The sequence below is a fragment of the Cetorhinus maximus genome, chromosome 24 (assembly GCF_964194155.1).
Source record: "Cetorhinus maximus chromosome 24, sCetMax3.hap1.1, whole genome shotgun sequence".
In the NCBI taxonomy this organism is placed as follows: domain Eukaryota; kingdom Metazoa; phylum Chordata; class Chondrichthyes; order Lamniformes; family Cetorhinidae; genus Cetorhinus; species Cetorhinus maximus.
In genome coordinates, this window is record NC_135902.1 from 22275427 (window position 1) to 22292730 (window position 17304).

The 17304-nt window shown below is 52.7% G+C and overlaps 1 protein-coding gene across 1 annotated transcript in view; it reads right to left on the minus strand.

Moving 5' to 3' along the window:
• myo15b (myosin XVB) overlaps positions 1 to 17304 on the minus strand; it is a 461255-nt gene that overhangs the window by 316451 nt on the left and 127500 nt on the right. Inside the window, exons 17-18 of the mRNA XM_078529125.1 lie at positions 3969 to 4046; positions 2277 to 2425 (exon numbers count right to left, since the gene is read on the minus strand). Coding sequence (XP_078385251.1) covers positions 2277 to 2425; positions 3969 to 4046 — 227 coding nt within the window. The remainder of the gene's footprint in view (positions 1 to 2276; positions 2426 to 3968; positions 4047 to 17304) is intronic.

A 17304-nucleotide genomic window follows, 5' to 3' on the forward strand; every position in this document is an offset into this window, starting at 1 on the left:
TTTGTTTGTATTAATCTAGAAAGAAATATTACATAGAGTGAGCCAAAGAGCCTCTGTTCCAGGATGGAGCCAGAGCTTGTGAAGGTTGAATTTGATGATTTGGTAGAACAGATCGGCCAAACTATCCTGAGGTCATGCACATATACACTCCCAGTAACAAGGCTTTGTCATTGGCCACAATGCAACTCAAACACCCTTTAATAGACACAGCAGTAACTGCAATTTCATTTCCAGAAAAATGATAGTTTGAAGAAATAAGGGAATCTAATCATTGGATTTTGTGAGCTCAGGGTGAAGATACTAATGTGCTAATAGACTGGTTTCTGCCTTTTTATAAATACGATGTGAAAATATGCAATTAATGCATTGATTCTGCAATTAGAGGTGGGCCACAAGACTAGGGAGCACGGGTCAGATTCAGTCCAATGACACAATAACATCAGATTCTCACCTGAAAGTTCTTTGGCCATAGAATCAGTGAATATATCCTTTCAAACACTCCCAGGATAGGTACAGCATGGGTTAGATACACAGTTATGTTCCCTCCATACTGTCACACCAAACACTCCCAAAATAGATACAGCATGGGTTAGATACAGAATAAAGCTCCCTCTACACTGTCACATAAAACACTCCCAGTGCTGGCTCTAGTGCTTCTATTTTGACTCAGTAAATATCGTAAGGCACCTACACAGAAGCATTATCAAATAAAAATTGACACCGAGACAATTAAGGGGACATTAGGTCAGATGACTAAAAGTTTGGTCAAGAGGTAGTTTTTACAGTGAATTCAGGAGAGAGAGATGGAATCAGAGTGGTTTAGGAAGGAAATTCCAGAGCTTAGCACCTTGGCAGCTGAAAGCATGACCACTAATGGTGAATTGATTAAAATCAGTGATGCTCAAGAGGCCCCAGAATTAGAGGAATGCAGAGAACTCAGAGAATTGTGGGGCTGGGGAAGGTTGCAGCAATACAGAGGGGCGAGGCCATAGAGGAATTTGAAAACAAGTTGACACATGGGAGCACCATCAACTGGAAGTTCCCCTCCAAGGCAATGTAGGTCAGCAAGCACAGGGGTAATGGATGAATAGGACATAGTTTGAGTTAGTACATGGCTGCAGAGTTTTGGGTGAGCTCAAGTTTATGTAGGATGGAAGATGGGAGACCAGCCAGGAGTGCGTTGGAATAGTCAAGTCTAGAGGTTGCAAAGGCATGAATGAGTGTCTCAGCAGCAGATGAGAACAGGGGTGAAGTCAGGTGATGTTACGGAGCTCGAAATAGGTGGTCTTAGTGATGGCACAAATGTGTGGTTGGAAGATCAACTCACGGTCAAATGCCACACCAAGGTTGTGGCCAGTCTGGTTCAATCTCAGTCAGTTGCCAACAGAAGGGTTGGAGCCATTGGCCAGGGAAGAGAATTTGGAGTGGGGATTTCTTTTTTATTCTTTCATGGGATGTGGGCTCTTGTAGCCACAGTATTTATATGGCTAGTCCAGTTCAGTTTCTGGTAAATGGTAATCCCTAGGATGTTGATAGTGGGGGATTCAGTGACAGTAATGGACATTGAATGTAAAGGAGAGATGGTTAGATTCTCTCTTCTTGGAAATGGTCATTGCCTGACACTTGTGTGGTTTGCGATTTGCCACTTATCAACCCAAGTCTGAGTGTTGTCCACGTCTTACTGCATGTAGATATGAAATGCTTCAGTATCTGACCAGTTGCAAATGGTACTGGACACTGAGCAATCATCAGTGACATCCCCACTTCTGACCTTATGTCAGAGGGAATGTACTTGGTGAAACAGCTGAAGATGCTGTCATCATAACCCATAGTTTGAGTCCTATGTGTCCAATCTATTCCTATATATCTCTTTACCCTGCCTTTCCTTCAACCACCTATCAACCCATTCCTAAAAATTGACATGGTCTCTGCTTCAGTCACTAACTTTAGTAATACATTCCACTGCCTCAAAACCCCTTAAGTAAAAAGGTTTCTCCTGCTCTCTGTTCCAATTTACTGTCCACATCTCCTTACTTTAGACTCCTCCATCACTTCCAATTACATTGTCCTATCCTTTCATAATTTTAAAATCCTCCATCAAGTCAGCCTTAACCCCTTCTGTTCTGATGAAAACAGCCCCAGTCAAATATTCACTTGGCCCTTTCTCAACAGTCTGCTGAGTTTATCCACCTCATTACATTTAAATCTCATTTGATGGAAAGTGATACCGTAATGAGAACACACTGTTGCTTAGTGAGTCGCCAATGGTTACTCACCTCTTCAACCTGGTGATGAGATCTGAGAGGCTGTGCTGAAATTTGGTAGCCACAGTTGGTGACTGGTATCGATGACCTCGGCAGTTTGATCCAATCCTTTTCTGCTGACAGAGATTCTCCTGTGCTCGCTTAAACAAATCAGCAATCATCTGCAGTGGGACATTAAGGAAGGTCAAGGTCCGGATACTCCAGTGGCTGAAGATTAAATTAATTCTGCAACTGTATATGTAGCTAGAAATTATTCCAAAATTTGTACTTTAAACTCATCAAAGGAGAGTTAGCCAAGGAGATGTTGGACTACGAGTCGTGATGGAATATAGCCTGTAAATGACTGTTAGCAGTGTTCCTGCAAAAAGGCATTAATGGCTTTGTATGACATAGTTTTGTGATAATTTTTGTTTTAAAATATTGAAAAGAGGAATGACATAAAGAACATGGTAAATGTCTGTTGTGCTTCTGTGCAGAAGGCAAATATAATATTGATTTCCTCAAGGCAAGTTAACAACTGATTTCAATGTTTAAATCACAATATGTCATTCGAGCTGTCTGCAGACTTTGACAGAGTTGACACTATCACCCTCCAATGCCTCTCCAATGTTGTCCAGCTGCACTCACCTGGTTCCATTCTCATCCATCTAATCATAGCCACAGAATGGCATCTCTTTCTGCTCCTGTGGTGTCCCCCACGCAGTGTGTTCCCTGAGCACCTCTTGGACCCCCTCCTTTTTTTCATCTATGTACTACCTCTCAGTGGTATCATTCAAAAACATAGTTGTTAATTTCTACATGTATGCTGACACACAGCTCTACTTCACCATCACCTCTCTCAACTCCTCCATTGTTGTTAAATTATCCAACTGCTTATTGAATACCCAGTACTGGATGACCAGAAGTTTCCTCCAATTAGACGTTAGAAAGCCCAAACCCATTGCCTTTGTTTCCTACCACAAATCCAGAGATGAGCTCCTGAATGCAAATCCGCACCATCACTAATTCCACTTTTGTAACATGACGTAACTCTACCCCTACCTCATCTACTGCTGAACCCCTTTTCATGCTGTTCTTACATCTAGACTTGACTATTCCAATGCACTCCTGGCTGGCCTCCTACTTTCTATTCTTGTAAACTTGCCATCCAAAACTCTGCTGCCCATATCCTAACTCAGACCAAGGCCCAGTCAGCCATCACCCGCGGTCACTCATCTACACTGGCTCCCGGTTAAGCAATGCCTTGATTTTAAAATTCTCATTCCTGTTTTCAACTCTCTCCATGGTTCTCACTCCTCCCTTTCTCTATAACATCCTCTGGCCCCACAATCCTCCAAGATATCTATGCTGCTCTAATTTTGGACTCTTGAGCATCCCCAATTTTAGTTGCTTCACCATTAATTACTTCAGCAGCTGAACCCTAATTCTGGAATTCACTTTCTAAACCTCTCCACCTTATGAAGTGCCTTGGGACATTTTACTATGATAAAGGCAGTATACAAATACAAATTGTTGTTGTATGAACAATGATGACACCAACTATGATAGAAAACTCTTCAGGCTAGACATTGAGTTCTCCCCTGACAGAAGTTGCCTCATCACTGACAAGGACGGAGAACATCCACTCACCACCTTACTCCTCCTGCCAGTACAAACCACCATCGGCCTCCAGTCCACCTCATAGTGAAGCTCTTTGTCACATACCTTATTCCTGCTGTGTATGAAGAGTTCCAACACTTCTGGTCTGAGTTGGTCACGGTTTTTATCCAGGAATTTATGAACCTGTGTGAAAGAAGTAACCTGCTTAATTCTCTCAAAAACAATAGATCAAAGTGTTGGAATTCAGTCGTTGCATATCCTAATCCCAACCCAAGTGTTGGAAGAATGTTGATTAGAGTCAATGGTAAAGAAAATTTCAGTTAGATAAAAATGAAATGCAGTTTTCGGCACCATGGAGTAGAATTGATCAATTTCTGAACTCAGGTGCGCAAGTGGCACAGCGCCAAAACCAATGGGCAAGATTGGTCCTCTTCATCACTGGGATCCAAATGGGTGTTGGGGAGTAATTGTACCCCAAAAGGGACCATGCCAGTGTTGACAAGGGTGAAGTTTGGCAATTGGGGATGCTGGCATACTATGTCCAGAATGCAGAGAAGGAGATGGGAGGGGATGAGTGGTGGCTGGCAGCAGTCTGTAATAGCAATATAGAACCAGACGGAGTATTCTTGACCCTCGTGGCTCCACATTCAGTAAATTTCTTTCATTTACCTTTTTGGTAGCTGCCTCAAAACGGCCCTTTGATTGCCCACTGGCTGCTTCGAGACCTGACAAAGCTGATGGTAGCACACAGAGTGAATGCTATGGTCAGTTAAGATCCAACTTTACAGTCTGAAATGAGTAAGTGCATAAGCTATTGGCCTAATGCTCATTATGGACAGGTGTCCAGATGACTCAGGGGTGCCCAAATTTAGAAACAAAAACAATTTGTTCATTCTCAGGATGTGTGTCACTGGTAAGGCCGGCATTTATTTCCCACCCCTAATTACCCTCAAGAAGGTGGTGGTGAGCCACCTTGAACCGCTGCAGTCAGTGTGGTATAGGTACACCCACAGTGCTATTAGAAAGGGAGTTCCAGGGTTTTGACCCGGCGACAATGAAGGAATGGTGATATATTTCCAAGTCAGGATGGTGTGAGGCTTGGATACAAATTAATATCAACCTGATCTGTGTTGAATGAACTATTAGCACTTGGAGAGGCACCTTAAGAACCCAGCTTTCTTCAGCATTCCAGGGTGAGGGACTCTTGATAACCATCTGGTAATTCCTGTTGCAAAATACATGTGGGCCATAAATAAAAAAAGAATCAAGCTGTGATGGTCTCCATGGACAATAGCTGGCTGAAGCAATCACTAACAGCCACAATGGCAAGGGGCCAGGGTGTTGCTGACACCCAAGAAACAAACAAAATTTGCATTTAGATTTATTGGACTGTAACATTCTCAATCAGAGGGATTCACACGGATTAACAGTTTCTCAGCTCCTGAAAGACTCTGTATAATTCAGGGTTTGTGTTTCCTTTAAGCTGTAGTAATGTTAAAATTCCAGAAATGTTTAAGAGTAACATTCACACCTTAAAGTGACCCTGAATTTTAGGGTTGCCAGACGGTCGGCGGGACTGGAAGTGGATGTGAAATTGCTCCCGGGACTGGAAGTGGATGTGAAGAGGATGTTTCCTCTTGTGGAAAAGTCTAGAACTTGGGGTCACTGTTTAAAAATAAGGGGTCGCCCATTTAAAACAGAGATGAGGTGAAATTTCTTTACTCAGAGGGTCCTGAGCCTTTGGAACTCTCTTCCTGAAAAAGTGATGGAAACAGAGTCTTTGAATATTTTTAAGGCAGAGGTGGGTAGATTCTTGGTAAGCATGGGAGTAATAGGTTATCGGGGGTAGGTGGGATGCAGATTTCAGGTTACTATCAGATCAGCCATGGTCTTATTGAATGGCGGAGTGGGCTGAATGGCCGACTCCTGCTCCTTGTTCATATGTTCTCCCTGCACCATGCAGATACAGACATGTTGGTGGGTATGAGCGTTCCGGACCAGATGGCATTGCACACTGGGGAAGGCACATTATACTCGCTTGAGGAACTGGCAGAGGCAGAGAGTCTCCAGAGCATTAGACAATCAGAGGATTACTGGAGACCAGGACAATGCTGAGTCTGAGGCAAATGATGAGCTTCTAGAGTCATCTACAAGGCGGAAAATGCTGGATGTCCAGTGGGATGCACATGAAGATCTAGCAGAGATCCCTGAAGGTCTGCATGCCATGGTCTCTGTATTGCAGGGGTCCATGTGGAGAGTGAGCACTGTGTTAACCCACAGCTCTGAGCGCACAGCTTCCTCCATAGAGACAGTGGTGCCTTTCATGGAAAGGCAACTTAATCAGGGGTTTCTGGCATTGCATTCAGACCTGCAAGCCCACACACTGGCAGTGACCTGCTGAGGTGAGAGATGGATGAGGCACCTAGTGACTCTGCTGGAGTCCCGTCCATCTCGTGAGCAGGAAGGTTCAAACAAACTTCATGTTGGCTAATAACCTGCAGCTCCATGCATCTGGGGGCTCTTCTCAGGGCACTCCTGATGATGGGAGCAGCTACTCCGTCCCTCTGCCAACGACCGTTGCATCAGAGGACACCGCAAGTCGTGGCCCACACAGGCCCCAGCAACCAGGGGACGGCCGCCAAAGTCATCAAGGTCCACGGGGCATCAGGGTCAGCAGCCTGCCTCCAATGCAACTGCCGGTGAGGGGAAAGCACCAAGACGTAGCACTCGTAAGCATAAATTTAAGTCACTATGATTATAGAAGGGGTATCATGGGTGAATCATTTCTCAGTGTCACTTGTGTAATGGTGTACGTATATGTCACAAATCATTATTAAAATGTGACATCACGTCAAATGGCCTTATTGTGCTATATGTCATAGTTATGGAGGAGGCCTGGAACTTTGTGTAACACATGAACTGGGCTGCAAAGTGTATTTCAGAGGGAGGGACAGGAGACGATGTTGCCAGGAGCGCCTCATCAGCACCGAGTAGTAAGGTGGCAGTCTGTTTACGAACATTTGGACTCCTGGCTTTGGAGTCCTACTAGAAAGTACTCCGAATCAGGACCTTCCTGGTCTCCCTGACTCCCATAAGCATGCTCACAGCTGGATCTTGCTCCTCACCCTGGGGCTGATCAGGCTCCTCCTAAGAATCAGCGCTGGATTAATCGTCCGAGGCATCTGGAACAACATTGCTGTCTTCACCTTCCATCTGCTCCCCACTTGCGGGAGCCAGATTACGAAGGGCACAGCAGGCTATCACTATAAGGGAAATGCGTTGCAGAGCAGTGCAGAAAGCAAAACCTCATTTTGAGCAGGCCTATTGCCCTCTCAATGATTGTTCTTATGGAGGCATGACTATGGTTGTACCTTTTCTCCACAGATGTCCTTGGGTGTCTGAGCGGTGTCATCAGCCACCTTTTGAGCAGATATCCTTTGTCCCTCCCAACAGCCAGCTATCCAACCTTGCTAGGGCTATGAAGAACCTTGGCACCTGGGAGTGACGCAAGGCATACATGGAAAAACATGGGTTGATAAGGAAGAACCAGCATGGATTTCTGAAGGGGAAATCATGTTTAATTAACTTGCTGGACTTTTTTGAACAGGTAACAGCAAAGGTCGATGAAGGTAATGCTGTTGATGTGGTGTACATGGACTTTCAAAAGGGATTTGATACAGTGCCACACAACAGACTTGAGGAAAGTTATTGCTCATGGAATAAAAGGGACAGCAGCAGCATGGATACAAAATTGGCTGAAAAATAGGAAGCAAAGAGTAATGGTCAATGGATATTTTTTAGGCTGGAGGAAGGTTTTTAGCGGAGTTCCCCAGGGGTTGATATTGGGACCCTTACTTTTCCTGATACATGTGAATGATCTAGATATTGGTGTGCAAGCGACAATTTCAAAGTTTACAGATGAGATGAAGCTTGAGAGTGTTGTGAACTGCGAGGAGGTGGAGTGGGCAGAAAGGTGGCAGATGAAGTTTAATGTGGAGAAGTGTGAGGTGATGAATTTTGGTAGGAAGAACATGGACAGACAATACAAAATAAGGGGTGAAATTTTGAAGGGGGTGCAGGAGCAGAAAGACCTGGGTGCTTATGTGCATAGATCATTGAAGGTGGCAGGACAGGTGGAGAGAGCAGTTAATAAAACATAGAGTATCTTGGGCTTTATTAATTGAGGCATAGAGTATAAGAGCAGGGAGGTTATGCTGAATTTATATAAGACACTCATTAGACTTCAGCTGGAGTACTGTGTACAGTTCTGGGCAGCACACTATAGGAAGGATGTGAACTTAGTGGAGAGAGTGAAGAAGAGGTTTACAAGAATGGTTCCAGGGATAAGAAAAGTCAGCTATGAAGATAGATTGGAGAGGTTGGGACTGTTCTCCTTGAAGAGAAGGTGGCTAAGAGATTTGATAGAGGTGTTCAAAATCATGAGGGAGCTGGACAGAGTAGATAGGGAGAAGCTGTTCCCACTCGTAAAATGATCAAGAATGAGAGATTTAAAGTGATTTGCAAAAGAAGCAAATGTGACGTGAGAAAAAGCTTTTTCACACAACGAGTGGTTTTGGTCGGGAACGCACTGCCTGGAAGTGTGATGGAGGCAGGTTCAGTCAAGGCATTCAAGAGGGCATTAGACAATTATTTGAATAGAAATAACAAGCAGGGGTATGGGGAAAAGGCAGGGCAATGGCACTAGGTCATAATGCTCATGTGGAGAGATGGTGCAGACACGATGGGCCGAATGGCCTCCTTCTGTGCCGTTAAAAGTCTGTGATTCTGTGATGTACGGCTCATGGCAACTTCCAGGATATCTGGCACAAACCTGCAGGATCTCGTGCTTGTTGTCACACACAATCCGAATGTTCAGAGAATAGAACCCCTTTCTATTCACAAAAGTACCGGCTCCTCTGCAGGTGCCATGATCTTTTTTTCATTCGTTCATGGGAAGCGGGCATTGCTGGTGAGGCCAGCATTTAGTGCCCATCCCTAATTGCCCTCATTCAGAGGGCATTTAAGAGTCAACCACATTGCTGTGGGTCTGCAGTCACATGCCAAACCAGGTAAGGACAGCAGATTTCCTTCCCTAAAGAACATTAGTGAACCAGGTGGGTTTTTACAACAATCGACATGGTTTCATGGTCATCATTAGATTTTTAATTCCAGATTTTTATTGAATTCAAATTTCACCATCTGCTATGGTGGGATACAAACCCGGGTCCCCAGAGCATTACCCTGGGTCTCTGGAATACCAGTCCAGTGACAATACCACTATGCCATCGCCTCCACATTTGTGCAATCAATAGCTCCCTGAATTCTTAGAAATCCTGCTATTGCTGTAAAACCTCTGGCTTTCTCTGCCTGGCCGGCCTCGTCTGTCTTGTACTGAATAAAGGTATTCACCTTTCAGAACAGTGCATCTGTTACCAGTTTGATGCAGCTGTGTGCAAAGATCTTCCACAGACCACTAGGAGAAATCCGATGCATAAATCTTCAGAGCCACCGGCACTGGGTGGCAACCTATCTCGGGTCCAATCATGGCACACAGAGGTGACTGTTTGTCTTGTCTTGAGGGACAGAGCCCTCTTCAGCACTGTACCTCTGTCATGTCCAGGTAGCTAGATTGCAACCTGTATACTCTACCAGCTGGGTATTGGTGCCTTCTCCTGCCCCTTCTCCCTTGCAATGCCTGCTGACTTTCAACCCCTTCTGGCTGTGCCTCTCAATCCCTCAGGGCAGACTCTATTGCGATGCCTGCGGGTATCCTCTCCCTTCTTGCCCGCTCCACCTCATCTGAGGGGATCCCTCGAGCATGGTACACAAAACCTCTGTCAAACCTCATGCTTGCACAGGTTTGACCTATGAAGCTGTACCCTTCACACTCACAATTCCATCTAATATTCCTACCTCCTCACCTCTCCATTCCTTCTGGGCCTTTTCTCCCACCCTGGATCTAGAATGATTAAAAGAAGTGAAACCTCCCCTGCCCGATTGGCCCATGCGCCTAGCATAAAAGCGCGCGGGCCACTCAAAAGCAGGATCAATTGCCCTTTTAATGGCCTTAATTGACCCTTTATTTGCTGGTGGGCATGTTCCCGATATTCACGAGTGTCCACCACCCGAAATATCGCGAGGAGGCGCGATGACATCGGGAAGCCCTCTCGATATTATCCCGCACCATTTCGCGCTGCATTGTGACTGCTGCGCACCCACATGGGAAATGTAAAATTCAGGCTCTAAGCTCTATAAAGAGTCAAAAGCTGTTGAAGAAAGGATGTGTGTAGCAACCTAATTCCAATCTCAATAGCAGAGAATGCTCAGCTGCTGGCTGCTATCGAGGGTCGCAGTGGCATTAGAACCGCTGAGCTGCTGATTTACGCCAGAAGCAGAACTTCCAATACCTCAGAAATGGCTTGTTACGAGCCCTCACTGACTCACTGTAAACATGTAAACTTGGGCTGTTTTCCCTAAACTTATGCTGTTTTTTACATTGATCGAACTTTCATGGCAGGTGTACAGACTGCTCAGGAGCACCGCTCTCAGTCAGTCAGGTGGAGTGTCAAAGCACTCCCGCACCCAGGCAACCCAAAACTGCTCAGTCCCGCAACACATACTGCTCACCACCCCACAGACCTGCTCACCGCTCCTCGCACTCTCGATATTGCTCACACCCCCACACTGTCAACCACTGGCCAGGAACTGAACTGGACCAGCCATATAAATACTGTGACTACAAGAGCAGGTCAGGGGCTGGGAATTCCGTGGCATGTAACGCACCTCCTGACACCCCAAAGCCTGTCCACCATCTACAAGGCACAAGTCGGGAATATGATGGAATACTCTCCACTTCCCTGGATGAGTGCAGCTCCCACAATACTCAAGAAGCTTGACACCATACAGGAAAAAGCAGTCTGCTTGATTGGCACCCCATCCACCAACTTCAACATTCACTCCCTCCACCTTTGATGTACAGTAGCAACAGTGTGTACCACCTACAAGATGCATCGCAGCAACTCTCCAAGGCTACTTAGACAGCAGCTTCCAAACCCGCAAACTCAACCAAGAAGGACCAGGGCTTCAGATAGATGGAAATAGCACCATCTGGAAGATCCCCTCCAAGTCACATACCATCCTGACTTGGAAATATATCACCATTCCTTCACTGTTGCCAGGTCAAAATCCTGGAATTCCCTCCTTAACAGCACTGTGAGTATACCCACACCACATGGACTGCAGCAGTTCAAGAAGGCAGCTCACCACCACCTGCTCAATGGCAATTAGGGATGGGCAATAAATGCTGGTCTAGAAAGTGACACCCACATCCTGTGAAAAAATAATTTAAAAAACACCAAAACTGTTCACACCCTGCCCCCGCACACCTGACACTGCTCATCCCCTCCCGACCCCCCGCACTACTCACCCCCTCCCAACCCCCCGCACTACTCACCCTCTCCTGACCCCCCGACACTGCTCACTCCCCACGACCATAGACACTGCTCACCTCACCCCGCACACCCGACACTGCTCACCCCACCCCGCACACCCGACACTGCTCACCTCCTCCAACACACCCGACACTGCTCACCTCCTCCAACATACCCGACACTGCTCACCCCCTCCAACACACCCGACACTGCTCACCCCCTCCAACACACCCGTCACTGCTCAACCCCTCCAACACACCCGACACTGCTCACCCCCTCCAACACACCCGACACTGGTCACCCCCTCCAACACACCCGACACTGCTCACTCCCCACGACCATAGACACTGCTCACCACCTCCAACACACCCGACACTGCTCACCCCCTCCAACACACCCAACACTGCTCACCTCCTCCAACACACCCGACACTGCTCAGCCCCTCCAACACACCCGACACTGCTCACCTCCTCCAACACACCCGACACTGCTCACCCCCTCCAACACACCCGACACTGCTCAACCCCTCCAACACACCCGACACTGCTCAACCCCTCCAACACACCCGACACTGCTCACCCCCTCCAACACACCCGACACTGCTCACCCCCTCCAACACACCCGACACTGCTCACCCCCTCCAACACACCCGACACTGCTCACCCCCTCCAACACACCCGACACTGCTCACCTCCTCCAACACACCCGACACTGCTCACCTCCTCCAACACACCCGACACTGCTCACCACTCCCCCGACCATAGACACTGCGCAGCCCACCCCGCACTCCCGACATTGCTCCCCACCCCCTCCACCCCTGCATTCCCACCACTGCTCAATGACCCCCCTGCATGCTGACACTGCTCACCCCCACCGCCCCTGACACTGCTCACCCCCACCGCCCCTGACACTGCTTACTCCCCCACCCCTCACACTGCTCACCCCCACCGCCCCTGACACTGCTCACCCCCACCGCCCCTGACACTGCTCACCCCCACCACCCCCGACACTGCTCAACCTCACGGCCCCCGACACTGCTCAACCCCCACCGCCCCCGACACTGCTCACCCCCACCGCCCCTGACACTGCTCACCCCCACCGCCCCCGACACTGCTCACCCCCACCGCCCCTGACACTGCTCACCCCCACCGCCCCTGACACTGCTCAACCCCCACCGCCCCCGACACTTCCCCCCCCACCGCCCCCGACACTGCTCAACCCCCACCGCCCCCGACACTGCTCACACCCCAACCCTGACACTGCTCAACCCCACCGCCCCCGACACTGCTCACCCCCCACCCCTGACACTGCTCACCCCCACCGCCCCCGACACTGCTCACCCCCCACCCCTGACACTGCTCACCCCCACCGCCCCCGACACTGCTCACCCCCCAACCGACACTGCTCACCCCCTGACCCCTGACACTGCTAAACCCCTGACCCCTGACACTGCTCAACCCCCACCGCTGACACTGCTCACCCCCACCGCCCCCGACACTGCTCATTCCCTCACCCGACACTGCTCACCCCCACCGCCCCCGACACTGCTCACCCCCACCGCCCCCGACACTGCTCACCCCCCACCGCCCCCGACACTGCTCACCCCCACCGCCCCCGACACTGCTCACCCCCACCGCCCCCGACACTGCTCACCCGCACCGCCCCGACACTGCTCACCCCCCACCGCCCCCGACACTGCTCACCCCCACCGCCCCCGACACTGCTCAACCCCCACCGCCCCCGACACTGCTCAACCTCCACCGCCCCCGACACTGCTCACCCCCCACCGCCCCCGACACTGCTCAACCCCCACCGCCCCCGACACTGCTCACCCCCACCGCCCCTGCCACAGCTCACCCCCACCCCTGCCACTGCTCAACACCCACCGCCCCCGACACTGCTCAACCCCCACCACCCTTGACACTGCTCAACCCCTCCAACACACCCGACACTGCTCACCCCCTCCAACACACCTGACACTGCTCAACCCCTCCAACACACCCGACACTGCTCACCCCCTCCAACACACCCGACACTGCTCAACCCCTCCAACACACGCGACACTGCTCAACCCCTCCAACACACCCGACACTGCTCACCCCCTCCAACACACCCGACACTGCTCACCTCCTCCAACACACCCGACACTGCTCACCTCCTCCAACACACCCGACACTGCTCAACCCCTCCAACACACCCGACACTGCTCACTCCCTCCAACACACCCGACACTGCTCAACCCCTCCAACACACCCGACACTGCTCAACCCCTCCAACACTTCCGACACTGCTCACCTCCTCCAACACACCCGACACTGCTCACCTCCTCCAACACACCCGACACTGCTCAACCCCTCCAACACGCCCGACACTGCTCACTCCCCTCCAACACACCCGACACTGCTCACCCCCTCCAACACACCCGACACTGCTCACCCCCTCCAACACACCCGACACTGCTCACCTCCTCCAACACACCTGACACTGCTCACTCCCCTCCAACACACCCGACACTGCTCAACCCCTCCAACACACCCGACACTGCTCACTCCCCTCCAACACACCCGACGCTGCTCAACCCCTCCAACACACCCGACACTGCTCACCCCCTCCAACACACCCGACACTGCTCACCCCATCCCGCACACCTGACACTGCTCACCCCCTCCAACACACCCGACACTGCTCACCTCCTCCAACACACCCGACACTGCTCACCCCCTCCAACACACCCGACACTGCTCACCCCACCCCGCACACCTGACACTGCTCACCCCCTCCAACACTCCCGAAACTGCTCAACCCCTCCAACACACCCGACACTGCTCACCCCCTCCAACACACCCAACACTGCTCACCCCACCCCGCACACCTGACACTGCTCACCCCCTCCAACACACCCGACACTGCTCACCTCCTCCAACACACCCGACACTGCTCACCTCCTCCAATACACCTGACACTGCTCACCCCCACCGCCCCCGACACTGCTCAACCCCTCCAACACACCCGACACTGCTCACCTCCTCCAACACACCCGACACTGCTCACCCCCACCGCCCCCGACACTGCTCACCCCACCCTGCACACCCGACATTGCTCACCCCCACCGCCCCCGACACTGCTCACCCCCACCACCCCCGACACTGCTCACCCCCACCACCCCCGACACTGCTCACTCCCCCACCCCGCACACCCGACACTGCTCACCCCACCCTGCACACCCGACACTGCTCACCCCCCACGACCATAGACACTGCTCACCCCACCCTGCACACCCGACACTGCTCACCCCACCCTGCACACCCGACACTGCTCACTCCCCCTGACCATAGACACTGCTCACCCCACCCCGCACACCCGACACTGCTCACCTCCTCCAACACACCCGACACTGCTCACTGCCGCCGACACTGCTCAGCCCACCCCGCACCACCGACATTGCTCCCCACCCCCTGCACCCCTGCATTCCCACCACTGCTCAATGACCCCCCTGCACGCTGACACTGCTCACCCCCACCGCCCCTGACACTGCTCACCCCCACCGCCCCTGACACTGCTCACCCCCACCGCCCCCGACACTGCTTACTCCCCCACCCCTCACACTGCTCACCCCCACCGCCCCTGACACTGCTCACCCCCATCGCCCCGACACTGCTCACCCCCACCGCCCCTGACACTGCTTACTCCCCCACCCCTGACACTGCTCACCCCCATCGCCCCTGACACTGCTCACCCCCACCGCCCCTGACACTGCTTACTCCCCCACCCCTGACACTGCTAACCCCCACCGCCCCTGACACTGCTCACCCCCACCGCCCGACACTGCTCACCCCCACCGCCCCTGACACTGCTCACCCCCACCGCCCCTGACACTGCTCACCCCCACCGCCCCTGACACTGCTCACCCCCACCGCCCCTGACACTGCTCACCCCCACCGCCCCTGACACTGCTCACCCCCACCGCCCCTGACACTGCTCACCCCCACCGCCCCTGACACTGCTCAACCCCCACCGCCCCCGACACTTCCCCCCCCCACCGCCCCCGACACTGCTCAACCCCCACCGCCCCCGACACTGCTCACCCCCCACCCCTGACACTGCTCACCCCCCACCCCTGACACTGCTCACCCCCACCGCCCCCGACACTGCTCACCCCCCACACCTGACACTGCTCACCCCCTGACCCCTGACACTGCTCAACCCCTGACCCCTGACACTGCTCAACCCCCACCCCTGACACAGCTCACCCCCACCGCCCCCGACACTGCTCATTCCCTCACCCCTGACACTGCTCACCCCCACCGCCCCCGACACTGCTCACCCCCACCGCCCCCGACACTGCTCACCCCCCACCGCCCCCGACACTGCTCACCCCTCACCGCCCCCGACACTGCTCACCCCCACCGCCCCCGACACTGCTCACCCCCCACCGCCCCCGACACTGCTCAACCCCCACCGCCCCCGACACTGCTCACCCCCCACCCCTGACACTGCTCACCCCCCACCCCTGACACTGCTCACCCCCACCGCCCCCGACACTGCTCACCCCCCACACCTGACACTGCTCACCCCCTGACCCCTGACACTGCTCAACCCCTGACCCCTGACACTGCTCAACCCCCACCCCTGACACAGCTCACCCCCACCGCCCCCGACACTGCTCATTCCCTCACCCCTGACACTGCTCACCCCCACCGCCCCCGACACTGCTCACCCCCACCGCCCCCGACACTGCTCACCCCCCACCGCCCCCGACACTGCTCACCCCTCACCGCCCCCGACACTGCTCACCCCCACCGCCCCCGACACTGCTCACCCCCCACCGCCCCCGACACTGCTCACCCCCACCGCCCCCGACACTGCTCACCCCCACCGCCCCCGACATTGCTCAACCCCCACCGCCCCCGACACTGCTCACCCCCCACCGCCCCCGATACTGCTCAACCCCCACCGCCCCCGACACTGCTCACCCCCACCGCCCCTGCCACCTCTCACCCCCACCCCTGCCACTGCTCAACCCCCACCGCCCCCGACACTGCTCAACCCCCACCGCCCCCGACACTGCTCACCCCCCACCGCCCCCGACACTGCTCAACCCCCACCGCCCCTGACACTGCTCACCCCCCCACCCCTGCCACTGCTCACCCCCTACCCCTGACACTGCTCACCCCCACCCCCGACAATACTCACCCCACCAACTTCCACATCTGGGCAGGGGGTAGGAGTGCTGAGCATGTTAGTGATGGGAGTTTGGTGGGGTGCTGAGCATTGTCAAGTGCTGCAGGGGGTTAAGGGAAGTGTGAGCAGTGTTGGGGGCTCAGAGGGATGGACAGTATCGGGGTGAGCAGTGCTGGGAGTGCAAGGGCTGGGGTGCAATGGGGGCAGGGCAATAACAGGGGAAGGTAAGGAAGTTGAGCAGTGTCAGGGTACATTGGGGGGGTGAGCAGTGTAGGGGGTACGTGGAGGGCGTGAGCATTGTCGGAGTATGTGGAGGGTGTGAGTAGGTGGATGGGGTGAGAAGTGTCGGGGGCACGTGGAGGGGGTGAGCAGCATCGGGGATACATGGAGGGTGTGAGCAGCGTTGAGGGTATGTAGAGGGGTGTGAGCAATGTCAGGGGTACATGGAGAGGATGAGCAGTGTCGGGGGTATGTGGAGGGGGTGAGCAGTGTCGGGGTACGTGGAGGGGGTGAGCAGTGTTGGGGGTATGTGGAGAGGGTGAGCAGTGTTAGGGGTATGTGGAGGGGGTGAGCAGTATCGGAGGTGTGTGGAATTAAACTGACTGGGCGGTAATTGACCAGGTTGGATTTGTCCTGCTTTTTGTGTACAGGACATACCTGGGCAAATTTCCACATTGCCAGATAGCTGCCAGTGTTGTAGCTGTACTGGAACAGCTTGGCTAGAGGTGCGGCAAGATCTCAAGCGCAAGTCTTCAGTATTATCGCCGAAATATTGTCAGGGCCCAGAGCCTTTGCAGTATCCAGTGTGTTCAGCCGTTTCTTGATATCAC